The sequence below is a fragment of the Cinclus cinclus genome, chromosome 12 (assembly GCF_963662255.1).
Source record: "Cinclus cinclus chromosome 12, bCinCin1.1, whole genome shotgun sequence".
In the NCBI taxonomy this organism is placed as follows: Eukaryota; Metazoa; Chordata; class Aves; order Passeriformes; family Cinclidae; genus Cinclus; species Cinclus cinclus.
In genome coordinates, this window is record NC_085057.1 from 490,694 (window position 1) to 511,227 (window position 20,534).

At 48.2% G+C, this 20,534-nt stretch overlaps 2 protein-coding genes across 5 annotated transcripts in view; one reads left to right on the forward strand and one right to left on the reverse strand.

The window, feature by feature from the left end:
* The window catches only part of SEC13 (SEC13 homolog, nuclear pore and COPII coat complex component), a 225,499-nt gene extending 205,306 nt beyond the window's left edge, over positions 1–20,193 (forward strand). The window contains exons 1-9 of one of the 3 annotated variants that reach the window (XM_062500678.1): positions 13,940–13,990; positions 14,255–14,299; positions 15,208–15,323; positions 15,746–15,897; positions 16,448–16,581; positions 17,334–17,467; positions 17,944–18,064; positions 18,830–18,976; positions 19,338–20,193. In XM_062500678.1, the coding sequence (XP_062356662.1) occupies positions 13,988–13,990; positions 14,255–14,299; positions 15,208–15,323; positions 15,746–15,897; positions 16,448–16,581; positions 17,334–17,467; positions 17,944–18,064; positions 18,830–18,976; positions 19,338–19,448 (963 nt within the window). In that variant the 5' untranslated portion in view covers positions 13,940–13,987 and the 3' untranslated portion in view covers positions 19,449–20,193. Of the gene's footprint in view, positions 1–13,939; positions 13,991–14,056; positions 14,135–14,254; positions 14,300–15,207; positions 15,324–15,745; positions 15,898–16,447; positions 16,582–17,333; positions 17,468–17,943; positions 18,065–18,829; positions 18,977–19,337 lie in introns of those variants that run through there. The other 2 variants (XM_062500679.1, XM_062500680.1) reach the window with 2 other exon arrangements.
* LOC134048717 (cullin-associated NEDD8-dissociated protein 1-like) lies at positions 5–13,599 on the reverse strand. 2 transcript variants are annotated; one of them, XM_062500668.1, is made up of 15 exons: positions 13,532–13,599; positions 11,345–11,488; positions 9,999–10,153; positions 9,463–9,586; positions 8,576–8,832; positions 7,861–7,966; positions 6,651–6,796; positions 6,198–6,490; positions 5,666–5,807; positions 3,577–5,082; positions 3,132–3,227; positions 2,287–2,456; positions 2,020–2,184; positions 1,642–1,749; positions 5–1,459 (listed from the first exon to the last, which is right to left on the reverse strand). In XM_062500668.1, exons 1-15 carry the CDS (start codon positions 13,597–13,599, stop codon positions 1,232–1,234), a joined length of 3,708 nt encoding a protein of 1,235 aa, XP_062356652.1. In that variant the 3' UTR covers positions 5–1,231. The 2 variants fall into 2 exon arrangements, with proteins under 2 accessions (XP_062356652.1, XP_062356653.1); XM_062500669.1 differs by lacking the exons at positions 9,463–9,586; positions 9,999–10,153 and having other exon boundaries at positions 2,287–2,399.
* Positions 20,194–20,534: the final 341 nt, after the last annotated feature.

A 20,534-nucleotide genomic window follows, 5' to 3' on the forward strand; every position in this document is an offset into this window, starting at 1 on the left:
CGGCTGCTGTTTTGCATGGGCAGAGGGGCGGCAGCCTGTGTTTGGCTCTGGGGCTCTGCTGTCAGGGGCACTCAAGAAGCAATGGCGTGGTGAGGGTCAGTGAACTCAGGGCACGCAGCTTCACAAGTGTATTTTATTTTCTATACCACCCAGACAATAGCTGTCCTTTCACACAGCACTATAAATACTATTCACATCAACCACTCTGTCAAAAGAGAAAAGAAAGCACAGAGCAGTTCATGGCTAGAGCGGTGTGTCATGGCCTCATCCTCTGTTTGGCTGTTAGAACCTTTGTCTCTTAAGGCATTTTCTCTTTCACAAAGCAGAATTTGAGCACAGGAGCCGCTATGGGCTGGGTGCTTGCACCCCTGGCTCCTGCCTGCCACCTCTACTCCTGTGAGAGACACTGACCAGTGGTGCTCCTGCAGGTGCCTGCTGCTGCCCTGTGACCAGGATCAGTAGACCCTTGTGGCTGGACACTGACACTGAGGTGCTCCAAGGGGAGAGCCATGTTAGTGCAAAGCAAAGCTTTAAGCAGGGTTTGTCACTGAAACAGTCAATAATCATCCCTTGGGGAAGATGGTTGAGGTATCTTGCAGTCAAAACCATAAATATGAAAGCCAAACAACAAAGCTTTGTATTTCCCAAATGCCAAACTGAAGCCTAAGGAGGAAGGTGGGGGTGTCACCCTCTGCAGCTTGGCAGGTGCAAGTCTCCTTTCCCAAAGGCCTGTGGGATTAACTCATTCATAAAGACATGGCTTCCAATTTTTAGCCACGTTTTTTAGTGAAAATGCTATAAATACATTCTTGGGCAGTTTTAGGTAGAAAGTGCCTGTGCAGTGATTAAAAAAACCTCTGTATACTGCAGTAAGTATTTGAAGAAATAGTTTCCATTGTTCATGGAACCACAACTGTGATTGCTTTGTGCACCCCTTAAAGCTTCCTAAAAATATGGGAATAATCATCTTCAGCCCCTCCCCTACATGAGGCTGTATTTCCCTGATTTCAGGTCTCATTCCAGATCTCAGGTGTCTGATACAAAAGCAGCTGGATCAAATCAGTCCTGACCAGCTGCCACATATCACACACCATCCCCAGTTCCTCCTGTGGCTGCCCAGGGACTTGGGTTTAGCTGAGGCAGAGAGCAGCTCAATGGCATTTGTTCCTCCCACCTAGCTGGTGTCTGGCTGGGGCACCCCAAGGGCAGGAGGGTGGTCGGGAAAAACATTTTAGCTCATGTCCATTGACTCCAAGGTGGGGAGGGAAGCAGAATCTTTCTGAATGCTCTCAAAAAGTGATGACATTTCAGGACTGGATCTGATCTGGGATGAAAACTCAGCCATTGCTGGGCTTTTTTCCACCTCAGGGATGGTCAGGAGAGCAGCCACTGCCCGCATGGCCGAGCGCTTCAGCTCATCCTGCTTCTCAAACTCCTGCTTCACCGAACCGGCTTTCACCTGCAAATCCAAAGCCCCGTTTTCAGCGGGCATTTAGAACAGCCCTCACAGGCACAGAACCCACACAGCAGCAAAGACCAGCAGAGTGTTTCCCAGCTGGGGAAGGGAGGGCAAGTGGGCGGCTCTGCAGCACTGAGGGAGGCCAGGAGCAGAGGCAGCCTCGGGCAGGACCTTGCTCTTACCTTAGTGGAGCAGGTTGCCCGGAGGGGCTCGATGAGGCACTCGAGCCGCTGCAGCACAGCGCTTGGGCAGAGCACTGAGAGCCGTGCCAGCACGATGAACGTCAGCATCTGCCAGAGGGGAGGGAAACTGCTCTTGGTTCTCTGGGGCACCAGCTCTGCCGAGGGGCTAGGCTGTACCTGCTCCGCACTTGTGCAAGGGGCTCTGCTAAGAGCTGGGAATGCACCCCAAGCAGCTGGGGAGGCTGGAGCTGCAGCTGGCACAGGTGTGATCAGTGCTGCACGTGTCTGCAAAGGGCCAGCAGCCCTGGGGGGATACACAGCCTAACTGCAGCCCAGGCCCCACAGAGACAATGACATCAGTCAGGGCACAGCACCTACCCGAATGTCATAGTGATCTTTCAGCCCATCCTCCACATGGTTCAGGTAGTTGTAGATGTCCAGCCGGTCCAGGCAGCTTTCCAGCAGGGTGTACATGCACTCAAAAGCAGCTTTCCTCACATCAAGGCCATCATCCACTGTGTGCTTGAATGGCCCCATCTCCACCTGAACCAAGACAAACAGCAGAGCTGTCACCAAAGAGCAGAGCAACAGTTCCACCCGAGCTTCAGAGGCCTCTGTGGGTCCTACCCAGCCCAGCCCAGTTACCTCACGGATGAGTTCCCTGCGCACTTTGGTTTCATTGTACAGGCTGGGGAGGACTGAGTTCAGTAAATCCCGGATTAAAGAAGGCTTGTTGTGAGCAGCAGAATTAAACAGGGCTAAAGCCACACGGCGAACGTTCAGGTCTGGATCTTGCAGAGTTTGTAGGAAGTCACCTGTGGGATAAGAACACATCAGTCAGTCCTGCGGCCAAGAGGCTACAACATTTTTGCAGTATTCTAAAAGAATATTGGGGTGTATTTCAAGGAGGCTGGTTATAAGAGCATTTATGGTAAAATAACTAGTGGCACAGTCTGTCAGAGCCATTTGAGATGCTTTCTCTCCCTCCATTTGGCACAGGAAAGAAAGAAACATGACTGTCGTGCATTCAAGCATAAAAACAGTGTGACTAGCTACCTCACTCTAAAGTCAAATCAGAAGCTTTGCTATTCAAGAAAGTTGTGAGGAATTTTTCTTGATTAGATCCCATCTGATGAAACTTCCCTGAAACAGAAGGGCCAGTTTTAAACAGCAGATCCATGAGTGGGCTCCCGGGACATGAAACACTCATGTAGGTTATACTTTTGAAGATCCTTTTTGTGGGGTGCTGTGATTCTGAGATTAAATGCAGAAAGAACTTAAACACTCTAAAAAACAATGGAATATGCCCAAGAGTGAGGCATTGGTGCATTTAGCAAGGACTACTCGCAGTACAGTGTTGCTGTTTAATCCCAAAAAGACGAGAAACACTGATAAAAACTAACTGGATTAGATGAGGTTCGCACAGCTGAGCTGCTAGCAACACCCAACCCCTCATGTCGCCAGCTCACACTCCTTCCAAAGCAGCCTACCTATGCAGCCCTTCAGGAGAGCATCGATGGGCTGAGGCTGGTCTGTGATCGTGAACTTGATGGCAGTAACCACGGTGCTCCGGGCATGTGGGGAGCCTGCCATGGAGAGGGGAAGAAAAACAGTGAAAAGTCAAGAGAGAAAATCACTGCTGTAACTGTCCAGCACATATTCTGCCCTTGATCCTGTAACATGTGTTATAGAAAAAAGGGAGTAGAGGATTCTTCTTATCAACTCTGTGTTTCAATCTGCTCCTGCACAATCTCCCAGTACCCTGCTCCTCTTGTGCAGACCAGTGCTCCTCTGATCCCCCTTGCAGAGAAATCAATCTTGTTACCTGCTCTCCTCTCAAGTGGCTTTGCTCCCTTGTACCCACAAGCAGTTAACAAAAGGAATTTCCATCAGAAGGCAGCATTTCCCTGCTCTGGCCATTGCCCTAGCCATTACCTGCTGACAGCTGTTTCCTCAGCCGGGGCAGCAGCTCAGCAGGGTTCACCAAGGTCAGCTTCCCCAGGCACTCTGCCACCACATTGCGTGTCCCCTCCTCTGTGCACTCACAGTGCTTGAAGAGCAGAGCCCAGATATCCTCCACATAGGGTGTGAGGCTGTCAGCTGGGGAGGAGCTGATGACTTCCTTCAGGGAGTGCAGCAGCAGGTACTGCCGCTTGGGCTGGCTGCCAATCTCCTTGAGCATGAAGGGCAGGTACTCCTGCAGACTGCCGGCGCTGACGTTCCCCAGCGCGTAGGAGGCAGCGGATTTCACCTCCTCGCTGGGGGAAGCAAACGCCTCCAGGAGCACGGCCCTGAGCTCCCTCTGGGCACTGAGGTTCGTGGTGCGGCCCACCTCCGCCAGGAACAGGAAAGCCAGCACTTGAACAGCAGGGCTGGACTTGGGGCTTTTCACATCCTGGACAAACTGGTTCACTGTGGCGGGGGCTTCCTTTGGGCAGGCTGAGCACAGGGCTGCCACGCACTTAGCAACGGAGTGGTATGCCTGTTTGTGCAAGGTCAGCGAGGCCCCGGCCGAACCCGAGCAGTAAATGGGGGCTGTCAGCTGCTTTACCAGCTCTGGGTAACCCATGGCAGCCGTCTTTGTCAGGACCAGGGCCTGGAAGAAGTCGATGATGGCGTTCAGGGTCCCTCCTTGAAGCAAAGGTGAGTGAACAAGCTGGAAGATTTCAGCAAGGACGGAGCCGCTGATCTTGGAGATACAGGATGGATAAATCTTGGCCAAAGTCGTGAGGAACGTGATGGTCACCTGGGACACATGCATGTCATTCTCAGTAATTAAGACAGGGAGCTCTGTCAGCACAGCCTCAATCATGGGAGGCTTGAGGCTGTCACTGTAGTTCTTCACCAGGATGTCCAGAGCATTCAGAGTGCTCAGTTTCAAGGCACGCTGATTCTTTCTCAAGAAGGAAGCTAGAATGGGGAGACCTTCCCCTAGGATGGGTCTCAAATCTATTTGAAGTGGAGAATTAGCAATTAAGGTTAATGCTTTGACTGTTGTCAGTCTGGTGATTTCATTTTTGAGCCTTTCCAGAAATATCTTCAAGGTTGGCTGGAGGTCAGTGCTTAACTGGTCTCCCAAGTTGTGAATTATTTGTCCCATGCAGGAGATGGCACGTTCCTTCACCTCCTGATCAATGTCAGCTGCCTTCAGCCTCTTCAGAGTACCAGAGAAAAGGTCCTTCACATAGGGCTTGGCATTAAAGCTGTAAGGTTTGTCCAAAGGCCTGATAACTTTCACAAGCTGCTGAGTTACCAGCAGAGCTTCTGAGGTGATCTTATAAAAGGGGTCTCCAATACAGGTCACAACAGAAGGCAGCAGGGCTTTGACATGAGGGTGAAATACCTCTGGCTGGTGGTTGCACAGAAGGACATGGAGGAAGGACAGTGTGTCAATCCTCATGTTGGAGGAGCTGGATTTATCCGCCAAGGAGAAAACAATACCTGTGCAGAAGAAAATATGACCATGTCGTATTTTTCCCAAAGAAGGAGGTTCATGGATCCAGCCAGGGACAATCACAGGAGACTTTTCTCATATTCACTATACAATCACACCCAAAAGCCAAGGCGGCATCTGAGCCTTCCAGTAGTGGGATGCTTCAATAAACCCCCAGGCCAGAAGAGCTCAGAGAAAAATGTGGTGGTGCAAATTGAAGAATTACTCAATATAAATAATTTTTTTAAATGCCACTGCATTTTGCAAAAGGAAATGGCATTTGTATTTCTGATCTCAGTGTGGTAACAGCCCAATTCCAGCTGCTTTCAGAGAAGTCTGAAATAGGCCCTCCCAAAAGCATCTTGTCAGGGGACTATGGAAATGAACTTGACATTTTTATCCTGGCTTTCAGTGCAGAGGCCAGAATTAATCTGGGAGCTGTTGAGCACATCAGCACAGAGCAGAACTTCATGTGTTTGTCCTAATGCTGACCAGAACAACTCACAGGAATAAAACTGGAATGCACAGGCAAGGAGCACATGTGTTCAGAATAGATTTTGCTGCTTCCCCCCAGACCACAGACAAGCTTACCAGGGATAAGTGCAGGTATATGATCTGCCAGGCAGCCAGGAAGAACACTGGCTAATTCTGTCAGAAGGCTGAAACAGCCCTGTCTTGATTTGATGCTCTTTTCTTTGAGCTGCTTGTGCAAGGCCTTGATGATGTTGGGAACCTGCAGTTTGGAGAAGCAAATGAGAAGGGGACACCCGAGTCATCCCAGCTGCTCTCAGAAACTCACTCTGATACATTTCTATCACAGTTTATTCCATGAGTTTCCTGAGCAAGAGCTGCAGTAAGGCTACCAGCCACACACTTCACCCAGAAGCCAACCTGCCTCAGCCTGCACACATTCCAGGGCTGGTGGAGGGGCAGTGCTGGCTGTACCCCCACGTTCCTGTGCTGTGCCAGCACTCTTCTCCTGGGAATGGCAGGAGACAGACAGTAAACAGCAAACCCTCTGGATCTGGGACCCTCCTAGATGCCTGCCCCAGGGCTCCTTCAGCTAGCCATATTCTCAAGGTACCCGCTTCTCATTGCTTTGTGATTTAACCAGCTCACACACCTGGTTCTGAAGCATTGTCAGGGGAATGTCATCCCTGCCAGAGACATCCGAAGAGTGCAGCCAGCTCTGGGTAGGCAGTGTTTGCTTCAGCAAGGAGATGTAAGCATTGAAGATGTCAGCTTTGACATTCTCTTCCCTCTCTTTGAACCTGCTTATCAAGGCCGGGGATAGAGTTCTGTAGAAGTCCTGCAGGAGATCAGGCCTGCTGCTGACCACAGCCTCCAGGCACTTGGCCGCAGCCCTGCGCACCTTCCAGCTGATGTCATCGTCGTCGCTGTACTCGTCGTTGCTTTCTAGAAACAACACAAGGGGAAACAGGGCAGCATTGTGAGAAAACTGCAGCTAAAGGATCACCTGATCCTCAGAGCTGCCCTCTCCAGGAGGAGAAAGCAGGAAGGGGAGAATTGTTAACCCCGTGTTCTGCTGAGCACAGTCATCCTCACAAGCAGGCACCTTGCTCTTCATCCTCCCCATTTTCAGTTTCCATCATCTCTTCCTCTTCCTCTTCATTATCATAGTTGTAGTTTGGGTCAAAGGTAATGTACTTCAAACACAGTCCCATCACACTCGAGATGTGAGGGTCCATTTCCTTTGGACACCTATCACAAATGAAAATTGTAAGAGTTAATCAGAGACTAAGCTGTTTTAAATATCCAAATAATTTTATTAATCTCAAAAGGATCACAAAGTGTTTCACAGACCATGTGAACATTTTGATAATATGAGTTAAACTAAAGATGCTCCTTCCTGCTGTGCATGAAGCAAGGCCACATTCCCCTACGGGGAGGATGCAGTGATTTTTATAAGGACAAATAAATAAATCCATTGCCTTCATCCTGTTGGGAGGACTGAGTCAAAACCAGAAGATTTGGTGAGGAGGAGGGAATAGTTTTGCTCAAAGTGACCTTGAAGCTGAGAATGCTAAAGATGCCAGTGTGGGAAAACTCCATTTATTATGCCTAATGTTGTTCATCCTCTGCACGTTTTCAGAAGTACAATTCCTGTGAAGAGATAATACACTCTCCAGGCATGCCTGAAGCCTTTTGTTGGAGTGAGGCAGGCAGCAAGCCCCCTTGCCCTTCTCTCAGCTGAGATAACTGAGCCACACAGAGCCTGTGTCCCCATGTGTCTCTGCCACCCTGTGTTATTAGCAAGGTAATGAAATAAACCTACTGCTGTCATTTCAGCTGTGCTTTGATGGTGGCCCTTGGTTAACTGCATGTGTCAATTCACACATGCGCGCTCTGGTTGGATCCTCCCTTCCTGGGAGAACACCTCAGCAGCTCTGCAGGGCTCCTTTTCCAAGCAGAAAATGTTTGACCAACCAACAGGAGAGCTCTTCCGCCCAACCCCCTTGCCTGCCTCCAGCTCCCTCCATGCACCAGAAGCGAGGCAGCTCCCTCTGGCTAAGGAACACTCCAAGGACAAGGAAAACTCCCACTCCTGTGAAACCAATACAGAGGAACAGCCTCCCATGCTGAGGCAAAGCAGCTCATGATTCCAGTCCACCTCTGCATGTGCAGAAGAGATTTAATACATAAACTGTCCTCCCAACAGGAATACTTGCAGGAAGGCCCTCCTTCAAGGATTCTGAATATTTGGATATTTACACCAGGATAAGGATGCACTGGATGGTGCAGAGGCATTCCCTAAGGGCACACACCTTCTCACAAAGGACTCAAAGGCCTGGAAACAGTACTCTCGAAGCTCATCATCATCCACATTACAGTACTGAACAATCAGAGGAATTATCTTCTCCAGGTGCTCTCCTGGGAAAGACAAAGCAGGCAGCAGTGAAAAACCATTCCAGCCTTCACTCACCTGGGCAGCTGACAGCTCAGCCACCTGCCACTTCCTTCCTGTGCCTGGCAGACCATTCCTGCCCCAGACCTCACCAGCAAGGAGCCAGCAGCCCACCAAAACCAGCTGTGCTGGTTTTTAGCAGCTGATCCCTGCTCCCTATCTGCAGCCCCTTGGTGGCATTTCAATCACAGGAAGAGCTGTGATAAGAGATCTCCTAGGACCTAATCTCAACTCTGGCAGGTCTTTTAGACAAGTAATACAATATGTTGCCATCCCCTCTGTCATTTAGAAGGGGGTGAATCCACTGACCTAGTTCATAGAGGTGTTAATTCAGACCAGAGAAGTGCTGCGAGATCTCGAGGGGACAATCTTAGTCACCAGAGAAGGGCAGCCACAGAGATACTCTGGTGTGTCCTTTCCAAATGGAGATCAGAGAACCAGACCAGAACCACAGAGGGGATCACAAGCATAAGCCACTAATACATTAAGAACAATGAGCACTCTTTTACCTCTAAGAGGAGCTGCTTTAAAATGCATGTACATTTCCCAGCATCATTTCAAGCTGCTCATCCTACCTATGCGGTGCCCAGCCTGCCTGCTGATGCCAGCCACACACTGGATGTATGTCCTGGTGGTAGATGTGGACTCATTCCTCTTCAGCTCTGCCAGCAGGTGCTCTGTAAGCTCTGAGAAGATGTTTCCACTGCAGGTCAAGACCAAGTGCCCCAAGGCAATGATGGCCCGTTTACGTACTGCCAGCCTGGGGCTCGTCAGCTGGGGCAGCAGGCAGCTCACGATGGAGGAATGGAATGAGTAGAGTGTTCCTCCCAGCCTGCAATGAGCAGAACAAGGCACAAGGTGATAGTTAAAGGCTCATAAAAAAACCCTCTTGGCAGCAACAAATCTAGAAAACCTTCAGCTTTGGAGACTTCATGCACATTGTGGGGAGGGGGAGGAGAAGAGTGGATTTGTAATTTTGGTCTGACTTGCTCTGTAAAACATAGGGAGAGCTTATTTGTCTCCATCATGGAGGACTTTTTGACTGTGTCCTTCTGGATGACCCAGGGGTGTGCTAATAATTTCCTGCATGCAGATGACATATGACACTGTCACTCTGACTTATGCAACAAGAGAAAGAGGCAGCCAGGAAAAAAAAAAAAAAGCATGTGTGATGGGCTCATAGGGCTAAAATAAACCTCCCTGCTTTGCCCTCACCATTCCATGTTTGTGTGAGCTAAGCTTCTATGGGATCCATCACCAGAGGCACTGCCTTTTCCAAGCACAGAAAGGCTTGGCATGTTATCTCATCCCTGCTGGGGACCTGCTCTACTCAGATATTCCCTAGAAGCAACCAACCAAATCCTGTGTTTTTAATAGGATTAGGGAAATAAAGCAATCAAAAACAGACACACCCCTGCAGCCCCCTTCTATACACAGCTGCCAGAAGGAAATCATCTGGTACCTGCTCAGCATATCTGACAGGATGTCAAGAGCTTCCAATTGTACAGACACATCCTCCTGCTTGCCAATGGCTCCTGTCAGCTGGGCTGTGATCTTTTTGCACACATTTGCTGTCATGGTGGAACCTGCAAAAGAGATATTTTTCCCTCCTGTCAGTTAACAAGGAGTCTTTTTTTGCTGCTAGGAGCCATTCACTCCCTCACACACTGAAAAAAGAAACCACCACTGGGAGATCTAATCAGTACAGACTGAGATGGCTGCAGAGGAAAATCCTATTGCTGGAAGCCTCAGGTATCCCTTGAAAAGCTGATGCATTTTTGGGATACATAGTTCCAAAAACAGCTCAAGTTTTCATTTCATTCCATCTTTCATCCCATTGGTACCTCACCTCTACTGTCCCTGCTCCCGATTTCATAGATTGTCCTCTGTCAGTGAGTAAAGAATCGGAAACCTTTAGGCTCTGGACTCGACATTTTCCCGTTTGCCAAAGGCTGGGCCTCCCCATTCCTCAGTGACAAGTGGGGACAGGCAGTGTACCTGTGGCAGCTGGTGGCAGCTCAGAAATGACTGTTTTGAGGCCGATGCTGGAGATGTCTCTCAGCTGCTCCTTGTCCGACAGCATGTTCGTACAGAGCGTATCCACGATGGTCTCCACCTGGTACTCCTTCACTTTGCCAACCAGCGGGCCCAGGCTGCAGGAGGAGAAGCCAGTCAGGATGAAGGGCCTAATCCAACTGTCTGTGTCCTTCAAACCCCCACTGCTTCTTCTTAAAGATCCTGCCCACCTATCTGGGAATGACTGACATTCCACTCTAAGCACCTCCTTAGGCACGGAAAGGAAATATTCCTGGTTCCATTTTGAGGCCTCCTCATTATCACACTCTGGATGGATGAGAGGTTGCAGTGAGTATGGACTTACTGCAGATACAACCAGAGATAAACAGGCAGAGAAGTTGAGAAGTCATTCCTCTGCTCAGTGCCCAACTGTTTTGCTTTAAAACCCAGAATAAACCAACCCAAAGCAGGCAGAGACAGGAACAGGGCCAAGAAAAGTCAGGACAGCAGGAATCAAAAAGAGAGGGCCAAAGACAACAGGGAAAGAACAGGGATAGAAGCAGCACGTGGTTGAAAAGAAAGGAATATGAATAGGACCCACAGCAGGAAAAAACAGAGGAACCCAAAGTTGTTTTTAAATGGCCCACCCTTCTGGAGCCCTGGAGTGAACTGAGATATTCAGTGGCATTTCTAGATTGAACTTAGCCCTGCTGGGGAAAGAAATGGGAAAGAATATGTCAGCAACGGGATGCTTTTATCAGAGGATTCACTAATAGAGGAACCTGCTTTTTTAGATCATTTGGATTAAAAAAACACAGGAATGGTCAAAGGCAAAGCAACAGCACAGGCTGCACTCAGAGTCATGACAGGGGAAAATCCAAGTGTATTACAAAGTTGAGGAGAAGGATTTGGACCTGAAATTAAAGCCCATAAGGCCTGTACATGTTTAGTACCATTGCTATCAAAGACAGATCCATGGAGAAATTCAGCACTGGATTTCAAAGCCTGAGAGAGGACAAGAGCTTGATGACCAAATTTTTAAATTGTGCTTCTCCCTGAAGAAATAAAAACTTAGGAATGTGCCTTCCATGTGGTAAGGCTTATAATAGCAACACTGAAGTACTTCCAATATCATCTCTTGCTGCTACAAAGGTGTTTGTATGCTCAATCCTTGTGTCTGCAGAGAAAGTGCAATGCCTGCAAGAGAAGGCAAAGTCCCTTGCAGAGGAGGTTTGAGGGAGGTGGCAAGAGCCAGGCTCTGTTCTCACACACTCTCTGCAGTCTGTGATGGCTTTATTAGTGCCAGGGAACATGGCTTTTACTCTTACCATTTGACAGCAAGGTTCTGCACTTCCCCATTTTTGTCCTCCAGCAATTTCAAAAGCATTTTCACAACTTTTTTCTCACTGTCTTCATCTAGTTTTATTGAATCTTTCTGTAGTTCCATCATCAGGTCGTTGGTGGCCATAAACCTGAAAGGACACAGGGAAAAAGCAGATTGGCTGATGTGAAGATACAAATGCATCACCTTTGCATCAGCTGGCACAGAACTTGGCAACTGGTGCTTGTATGAAAACACACTACCAAAGAGTAACTTACAACACTGCCCTAGGAGAAAGGAAAATTACTACTGTCTTACAAGTAGATAACTACCCAGCAGGGGTCAGGTAAACAAAAACTCTAAAAATGTCACTCAGCATGTGTATTTCTTCTCAGTGACTAAATGAAGACGGTTAATTATGCCAGAAAAAAAATGTGATGGGTTTTTACATTAATTTGTCACCTGGCCTAGGAAAAGCAGTCTGGGGTCTAAGAATGCATCTAGCTCTGTTCTTTCTGGCTAACATAGCACTGATAGTATGACTCCACACATGGACAAGCGCTATCACTTTCAGAAATGAAAAAAAGTTATGACTACATGCAAACTACAGCTCAAAAGTGCACCAGGCTAAACTTAGATTGCTGTGAGCAAAATAAATTGAGTATTTATCCAGATTAGAAAGAAAAACAGACCGATCTGACAGTCAGTTTTCTAACAGGGACAAAATAGATATTGAGAAATCCTGGAAAGTATCTATTTTCCCAGGAGCAGGAAGTACAAAAGGTGCTGGTATAGGAGTCTGAGGTTCTAAGAAATCTCAGTGTGGCTGTCATGTTTTCCAGTGTACAGAATGGATGCACAGAATGGATGTCTAACAGGACTAAGTCCTCCTCTCTTGTTACAAAATGACAGCTCCTTTTTAAATTAGGCTCTGATATGATTCATTCAGCACATAAGAGCTCTCACACACAGGTCATCGTTTGAGGCTTCAGTCTGCAAGCCCATTCCTGAGCAGCAGTGAGGTACCTCTGGAACAAGGGACTGCTGTGGTGTTCCACAGCCTGAAATCTAGAATGAGAAAACAGCAGTAATGTGCCCTAAGATGTTGATGTGCAGTCTATTTCTGATTCTGCAGGAGCTCTTCAGCTGCACTCTGCATTCAGTGTCTGTGTGGAACCAGCATGACCAATTATGGCCACAGGCTGAACAGAGCCTTCCACGGCAGCACACGCAGCTTTGGACTCTGGGATCCCACTAACACATCCATCTGTGAGGGGGAACAAGAGAAACTTGGTCCTGTAACAGATCATGTTTGGCTATGTGCTGGAAGGAAGTGGCCCTGCAGAGCTTCTGTGACGTGACCTGCCCAGTGTTGGGCACATCTCCTTTGGAGCGGTAACTGTGAATTCTTTGAACAAACTAACTGCACAACTGCTCCATCACTGACTTCTCTATAAAGTACCTATTTTAACATCTGAGAACATCAGCAGCTTCTACAAATGTCAATCTACTTTTAGGCTATTACTAACCCCTCTCTTAGACCTCAAAATACCAAGTCTGGCCTAAACATTACCTTCCAGGTTGGTACTGAGAGAACAATATGCTCAGAGTGAAATCTTTCATACATGTCAGTTTTAATTACTTTTCATAGAGTGCCTTACACATCGAGCTATCCACCTAACTCTAAAAAGATGTCAACTTTTCTGCTGACATAAACAAATAAGAGCATCTCAGTCCTGTTAGGGAGGCACATTCTCCCATCACACAGAAAAAGTTCTCCAAGCAACCTGAGCAGAGCCAGTATGTGCAGCATCCTTCACCCACAGACACGGGGGTCTACTCACCCCTTTCAATGCACTGACTATCTAACAAATTATCAAAACAAATTAGAAGCATATATGCTACGATGTTCTTTATTCACAGAACAAATAACAACCTGAAGTCCAGCTGCCCAGACTTATTCCCTCCTTTCACTTTAATCAGGCACCAACTTAAGCAAGGAAGGGGAGCGCCATCGGCTCCTCTACCTTCCCCCCAGCTAGGACACAGTCCTTGAAGCCCTGTAAATAAAACTGATGCAAATCTCAGGTGTCCCGCACACCCGCTCCTCTCCGGCAGCCCCCTCCTCCCGGCCCCGAGCCGCCTCACGGGGGGCTGCCGCCCGCAGGGCCCGGCCCGTGCGACGCTGCCACACCTGAAGTCCTTGTCGGTGGAGGTCATTTTCTCCAGCAGGCTGGAGATGTGGTAGGAGACGCTAGCCATGGCGGAGGGCTCTGCGGGGCCCGGGGTCGCCGTCCTCTCCGTTCCGTGCCAGACGACCCCAAGGCGGCGGGAGGAGCCGGGCCAGACGGCTTTGGGGGCCGGGGCGGCGGCCCCTGCCGATAAAGGGTTCTGTCCGGGCCCAGGCCGTGCCTCTGGCCGCTCGGCGGGCTCGGCTCGAGTGCCGGGGCAGGACACGTCGGTCCCCGCTCCCGCCCCTCGCCCTCTCCCTGCCCAGCGGAGGCAGCGGCCGCCCCCGGAACCCGGCAAGAGCGGAACGGCGTCGCAGGCGGGCGGGGCGCGGCGGGGCCGGTTGTGCGAGGGACCGGCGTGCCACGTCTGAGCGCGCGGGCAGAGACCGGGCCGGGAGCGCCGCGGGGCCGCCGCCGCCATGGTGAGGGCCCGGGCCGGGGGCCGGGGCAGGAGGGAGCGGGGCCGGGGAACCGGCGGCGGCCCGGGGAACCGGCGGCGGCCCGGTGCGGGGCCCGAGTGCAGCCGGGTGCGACCTGCCGTCGCGGGCCGGACAGCACCGGGCACGGTACTGGGTGCACCGGGCCCAGCTGCTGCCCCCGGCTGGGTGGGCGGAGATGGACTGGGGCTCCAGGGTCCGCCGCCGCGCGTTGGTGTGCTGAGTTCGTTCCGTTCCTTCTCCCCGCAGGTCTCGGTCATTAACACCGTGGACACGTCCCACGAGGACATGATCGTAAGTGCCCGGGAGCTGCTCTGCCCGATCCGGTGGCTGCTCTATAACAAAGCTGGTCTGGACCCCTCTGTGAGCACTGAGGGCGGCATGTATCTGCCTGTGTAACAGCACAGTCGTGGGGTGTTGGATGCAGAATGCTGTCTGAGATCCCGACCCATGTTATACTGTGTGGAAAGGAAAACTTGGCTTGGAGGAAAGGGGAAATGATTTAAAATCTTAACTTTCATGTGCAGGCTTGTTTCTGCCCGTTTCTGTGAAATAACAGAGATATGTTTATATTTGCTGGTACAGAACTTCGGCTGATAAAAGTGGCTTTCCTCTATGTGGATGTTTCTGGGAGTAGATGTATTAGTGTGGGTAGGAAGAAAGGTTTCAAAGTAATCTGTTGAAGGAAGGAGCCCAGCTAGGTGAGCCTAGTTCTTGAGGAAGAATTTCTTCACAGAAAAGGCTATAAAGCATTGGAAGGGGCTGCCCGGGGAGGTGGTGTAGTCACCATCCCTGAAGGTGTTCAGGAAATGACTGGATGTGGTACTCAGTGCTCTGGTCTAGTGATAGGTTGTCGGTCAAAGGTTGTAGTCAGTGACCTTGGAGGTAATTTCCTGCCTTAAAGATTCTGTGGTTCAGTGATGGTGAAGTTTCAAACATAATTAAGAGCAGTATTTGTACACCCACTTTTAAGAAATAAAAGAAACAGAAATACATTACTGCGCACTGCTTTGTAGTCAGCTGCCTGAATTCCCTGTCATGAAATTGCTTGTGGAACAAACTGCTTGTGTGGCATGTGTGGATTGTTTAAAAGCACTCTCTTGGCTCCACCATGCAGGGCCTGGGGTGGCTGTGCTGCAGTGGGATCAGTCAGCAGGCTGAGGGTGCCATGCTGAGCACAGCTCTCCCTGCTCTCCTTGCAGCACGATGCACAGATGGATTACTACGGCACACGCCTGGCCACCTGCTCCTCAGACCGATCCGTGAAGATCTTCGATGTCCGCAACGGGGGGCAGATCCTCATTGCAGACCTGAGGGGGTGAGATGTCACGACAGGAGAGGTTAATCAGGGAAAAATCTTGATGCTGTGTCCTTTTACCCTTAGGCAGCACAAAGTACAGGTTGAATTCCGGGTTGAACTCCTCCAAGACTGTGCTGAACAACTTCTCAGAGCTGGGGTGGGGACAGAGCCTCAGTGAGAAACACAGTGGGGCTTAGTCATTCATTTAATCCTTTGCACCTGTGATTTTCAAGAAGTAAAATGTACTGACACAAGTTGGAATTGTTTTCTGTGACAATGAGAGCTGTGTCAGGGCACTAACATTGCCAACTAGCATTACCCATTCCTCATGTTAGAGCTCTAATCCCTCCCAGAACAGCGATTCACAACAGTGATCTGTGAGGCAGCTGCAGCTGGAAGAGGTTTCTCTCAGCTTTTCCAAATGATGTTGTTTCTTGCAGGCATGAAGGTCCTGTGTGGCAGGTTGCCTGGGCTCATCCTATGTATGGGAATATCTTGGCTTCCTGTTCCTATGACAGGAAGGTAATTATCTGGAAGGAAGAAAATGGCACTTGGGAAAAGACTTATGAGTACACAGGACATGATTCTTCAGGTATGGAGCATTGGAGTATGGAGCTGGGAAGGGAGACCGGGGAGATGAGGGGATTTGGGTAAGACTGAAATAAATCTGTTAGCGTTAAGGAAGAAAGCCTCTGTCAAAAAGGAAAGGATAAAAACTGAAGAGAGAGTGAATTTGTTCAGCACTAACAGGACACTTCCCAAAGGTTGTACTGCTGGATAACCCACTACTGATTCATACTATATGCCCATAGGTGTTGTTATACAAATAAGTCAGCTTTCAAATAAAGATGGCAGGCAACTGAATTCTTGAGGATAATACTATCTGTTTCCAGCAAGCAAAACTGCATTTATCATGCTGTATTTTATTTAAAATGGGAGCTGTTGTGTTCAGATGATTTACCCTCCCAGTTCAGATCTGCTACTCAGTAAACAATGCTAATTGGCTGGCTTTTGCTGAAATTTGATTCATTCTCAGCTTTCAAACCACTTGCTATTGGTGACTGTGCCACTGATACCAGCCAGTGAATTAGTCAGTTTTAGGTAGTCCCTGTGCTGTAATCTGGTCTGTCTCACCTTTCCAGTGAATTCTGTCTGCTGGGCACCACACGACTATGGACTGATCCTGGCCTGTGGGAGCTCAGATGGGGCCATTTCCTTGTTGAGCTACACGGGTGATGGGCAATGGGAAGTCAAAAAGATCAGTAATGCACACACGGTGAGTCTGGTCCTTTGGAGCAGCCCAGAGTTCCCAGAGCTACAGATAACACTGAGGTGACGCCTCAGAGACTTCACTAGATAAATACTGAAATGCAGTGAAATTATGTGAAACATCCAGAACCAAGAATAGTTTAAGTTCATCCAGTGTTGGCTGATGTACTTCTTAGTCACTAAAGTGGAGTGGAAAGGCAATGAAGTTCACTAAACAGCATTGCCAATGCCGGTTTATTGGGCATTATTGTTAAACACGGTGCTGAAAGTTGCCTGCTAAGAAATGGCCTTGGTCCTGAGAATACCTGCACCATCTGGAAAAAACTCCCAAAATTGTGGAGATTCTTGTTTAAGCAGAACATAATAAGACAGTTGCTCCTGGTAGGAGCAAATTTGGACCAAAGGTTCCTTCTACTCCTGTATTCCTAAATCTCAGCAGCTCTGTGTGCCTTTTGTCTTTCCGGTTTCTGTCTCTGTCTCCCCTATTTACACATCCAAGATGAATTTTGTGTGCAAATGCCCTTAGCTACCTCAGACTTTCTGAGTAAGTGCTTTAGTGAGGCTAGGCTGTATCTGGATTTCTTATTCATCTGATATTCATCCAGCATTGTGCAGGACTTCAGTTTTTCTGAGATGGGCTTATTCCCCACTCTCAGTAGAGAGAATGCTATGGGTTCTTCACCCCCTCAGCGGCCTTTATCTATTTATTTAGTTAATTAAAGTAAGCAACTCCTAACATTGATGTTTCTCATTAACTAGATTGGATGTAATGCAGTTAGCTGGGCTCCTGCTGTTGTACCAGGGAGCCTTATAGAACAGCCCTCCGGTCAAAAGCCGAACTACATCAAAAGATTTGCATCTGGTGGTTGTGACAACCTGGTCAAGATCTGGAAGTAAGTGGCCTGTTGCCAGATAAAACCTGACACTTTAGACTTTGAGTGTCCCTGTTAATATTTCAAGTAATATTTTCAGCATCCCTATTGTATCATCTTAGAATTACTGCTTTAGAGAAGTGTTTTAAAAAGGGAAACTTAGTGATGCACAATATCTCCCATGGTTCTTGCAGTTTGTGCCAGCTCTGTGTGATCCTGTCTCTGAGGGTGGCTTTCTAATGGTCTTTGGTTACCACTTTGGTAATAGCAGATTTCTGACAGTAGCAGAACCTCTGCCAGTGCTACTTTCTGTCTCCTGGAAGGGATTTTGTCAGTTCAAGCCATAGGGGTTTTTGGACAAGTGGGGGACACTTGTGCTTTGTATTGTATTGATGAACAAGGAGTCTGGATGCTACATTCCAAAGCCTTCCTGAGCAGGGGATGAGATGATGAAGGATGCTGCCACTACCTTTCTGACTATGTAGTTATGTTTTCAGGGAAGAAGAGGGTCAGTGGAAAGAAGAGCAGAAGCTGGAGGCTCACAGTGACTGGGTACGAGACGTGGCCTGGGCTCCATCCATAGGTTTGCCAACCAGCACCATTGCTAGCTGTTCACAGGTGAGGTTTCTTTGAAGTGACAGAGGCACTTGGTGTGCTCATTTCTGTGTGCTTCCTTCCCCATTTCTCTAGAAAAGGAATTGTAGGGATAGAGCTGCTCTAGCAGGTCCTCTTGGCAGTGCTTTTTTATATCTGGGTCTCTCTGTAAGAAGAGAGAAGCATTTCTGGACAAAGGTTTATGTGTGTGTATGCCTCTGTACCAAAGACTGGCTTCTGTTTTGAAAATTACGAGCAGAATGGCCTCACTAGGAGGAAGACCTTCCAGCTGATGTCATATTTTAGTGTTTTGGGATCAGTTTTACTAAGCGTCCATTTAAAAATACTGTTTTCTAATAACTGGCATGCTTAATCAGCTCTGATGTCCCCAGCCTTCATATTGACTGTTGTGTTCTTGCTGCTAATCTGTAAATGCCTCTTTTTTTTTTTAATATCAAAAAGACTACCTAGTGAGCTCCTGCTATGTAACTGGAAAATAAGATCTCATTCTGGAGAAGTATTTTAGCTGATACATATGTATTTTGGGGGGCTCTTCTCTGGTATTTGTAAGTCATTGTTTGTTGGTAGTTTTTCTTAGTAGTAGTTTTCCTGTTCTCCTACCTTGCCTTTGTACATAGCAAGGAGACAGCCCCCTTGCTGTGCTGAGCATAAATCCATGCAGACACATCAGGGGGTGGTGTCTGAGCTGTGATTTGGAAGCGTAGCTCCAAGGGCAAATCAGGGTTATGTTTGTTGTGCCCAGCCAGCTTGGTCTCTGTGCTCTTACAGGATGGCAGAGTGTTTATCTGGACGTGTGATGATGCCTCTGGAAACTCCTGGTCACCAAAGCTGCTGCACAAGTTTAATGATGTTGTCTGGCACGTGAGCTGGTCCATCACTGCCAATATCCTTGCAGTGTCTGGAGGAGACAACAAAGTGAGTACTGCTGCCTTGGCTTTTACCCCTGTGTGCTGTTTCCATAGGAGCTGAGACTCTTGTCACGTGTTTTAACACAAGGCTGTTGTAGAGTCTCCTTTGCTGCCATGGGGAAATTTTTTATTCTGATTAATCAAGAGGGCAGGAAGGCCCTAGCCTTGGAAAAACTACTTGCACTGCATTCTGAATCCTTACTGGAGGGTAGAAATGCAGGTGGAACTTGATTTTGTGGGGTACTGACAATTCACATACTCTCCTTGTATGACTGCAGGCTATCACCAAACCCATGCTATGGTAGCTACAAGAAAAGGGGAAACGGGGTGTGTTTAAAGCTGAAAGCTGTTCCTGCTCTGTTTTTGAGGTGACACTGTGGAAGGAGTCGGTGGATGGACTGTGGGCATGTATCAGCGATGTGAACAAGGGCCAAGGAGGGGTGTCTGCTGTGACAGAAGGGCAGCAGAATGAGCAGTGATGCACAGTGGAATACTCCAGCTGCAACAAGTGATCACTGTCCCTGATTTGCTATGTGTCTTTAGCTGGATGAGAACTGATTTTATCTAAACTGGACATGAACATGGGAAACAATTATCCAATTTTATGAGCGCTCTATTACTGGGAGGCTACAATATGTTGATAATCAGCCTTAATTGACATTCCCTTAAATTTAAACAGTATAGCAAAGTACTGTGCCTGATACTGCTCCTTGATACTGTAGGAATTATTCCCTGCTTTTCGGGTTTAGGGGTCAAATTTGATTGGATGTGCTGTGGTCAGAGTTCACACACTTGAACAAAACAAGGGGAAGCTGTCAGAACAATAAGGTGTGAACTCCTTCATGCAAGGGGACAAACACTCCATGCCCTCAAAGACCAAACTTAGTTTCAAGTGAGGGAAAGAGCTGGTGAAGTTCTCAGGTTAGCTGGTAGTGTGCTAGCTAGCTCTGCTGGGAACAATGACGTTGTACTTGTGTCTCTGAAAATAATGTGCGTGGCCAGGTGAAAGTCTCTTTGCTTTCTTGAAGATGAAAAGGAGTAGTGGAATGCATATGTCTTCTGCTTCACAATAATCTCAAACTGGGTTATTTAACCAACATCAATACATAAAACCATGGTTTGAAGATTTACTTTTTTTAGTCACACTTCTGTACTGTACCTCAGTTGTTTGGATTTTTTTTTGTTGAGATACCAACAGAATAAAATCCTATTGGTTAAAACCTGGTGTGCTGTATTAAATAATCTTTTCACATACGTGCCTTTTCAAGGCAGTCTTCAGTCTGTCTTCAGCCAGGTCACAGTCATACCTTCCCATCCATGTAATTAGCTTTGCAAGAGCTTGGTTTTTTTGTGGTTTTTTTTTTTTTTTGGTTTTTCTGATGTAATGGTACATCACGAGACAAGGCTTTACAAACCCATTGGTCTTGGCAATTCCCAGGGAGAATGTAAGCAGTGCCAGCTTCCCTTTTCTGCTCTTACAACTTTCCTCGTCATAAGGGAAGAAAGAATGACGTGAACCCATTTGCACACTTCGGCGTTAGTTTTAAAACCAACGTTAGCCGGTG

Excerpts from the sequence above, each read along its gene's own strand:
- LOC134048717 (XM_062500668.1), bottom strand. The coding sequence starts at position 13,599 with ATGGCTAGCGTCTCCTACCACATCTCCAGCCTGCTGGAGAAAATGACC. Across the intron at positions 11,489-13,531 it reads TCCACCGACAAGGACTTCAG|GTTTATGGCCACCAACGACC; the intron begins GTGTGGCAGCGT and ends GTGTCCTTTCAG. Across the intron at positions 6,491-6,650 it reads TGGGGAGGATGAAGAGCAAG|AAAGCAACGACGAGTACAGC; the intron begins GTGCCTGCTTGT and ends TGTTGTTTCTAG.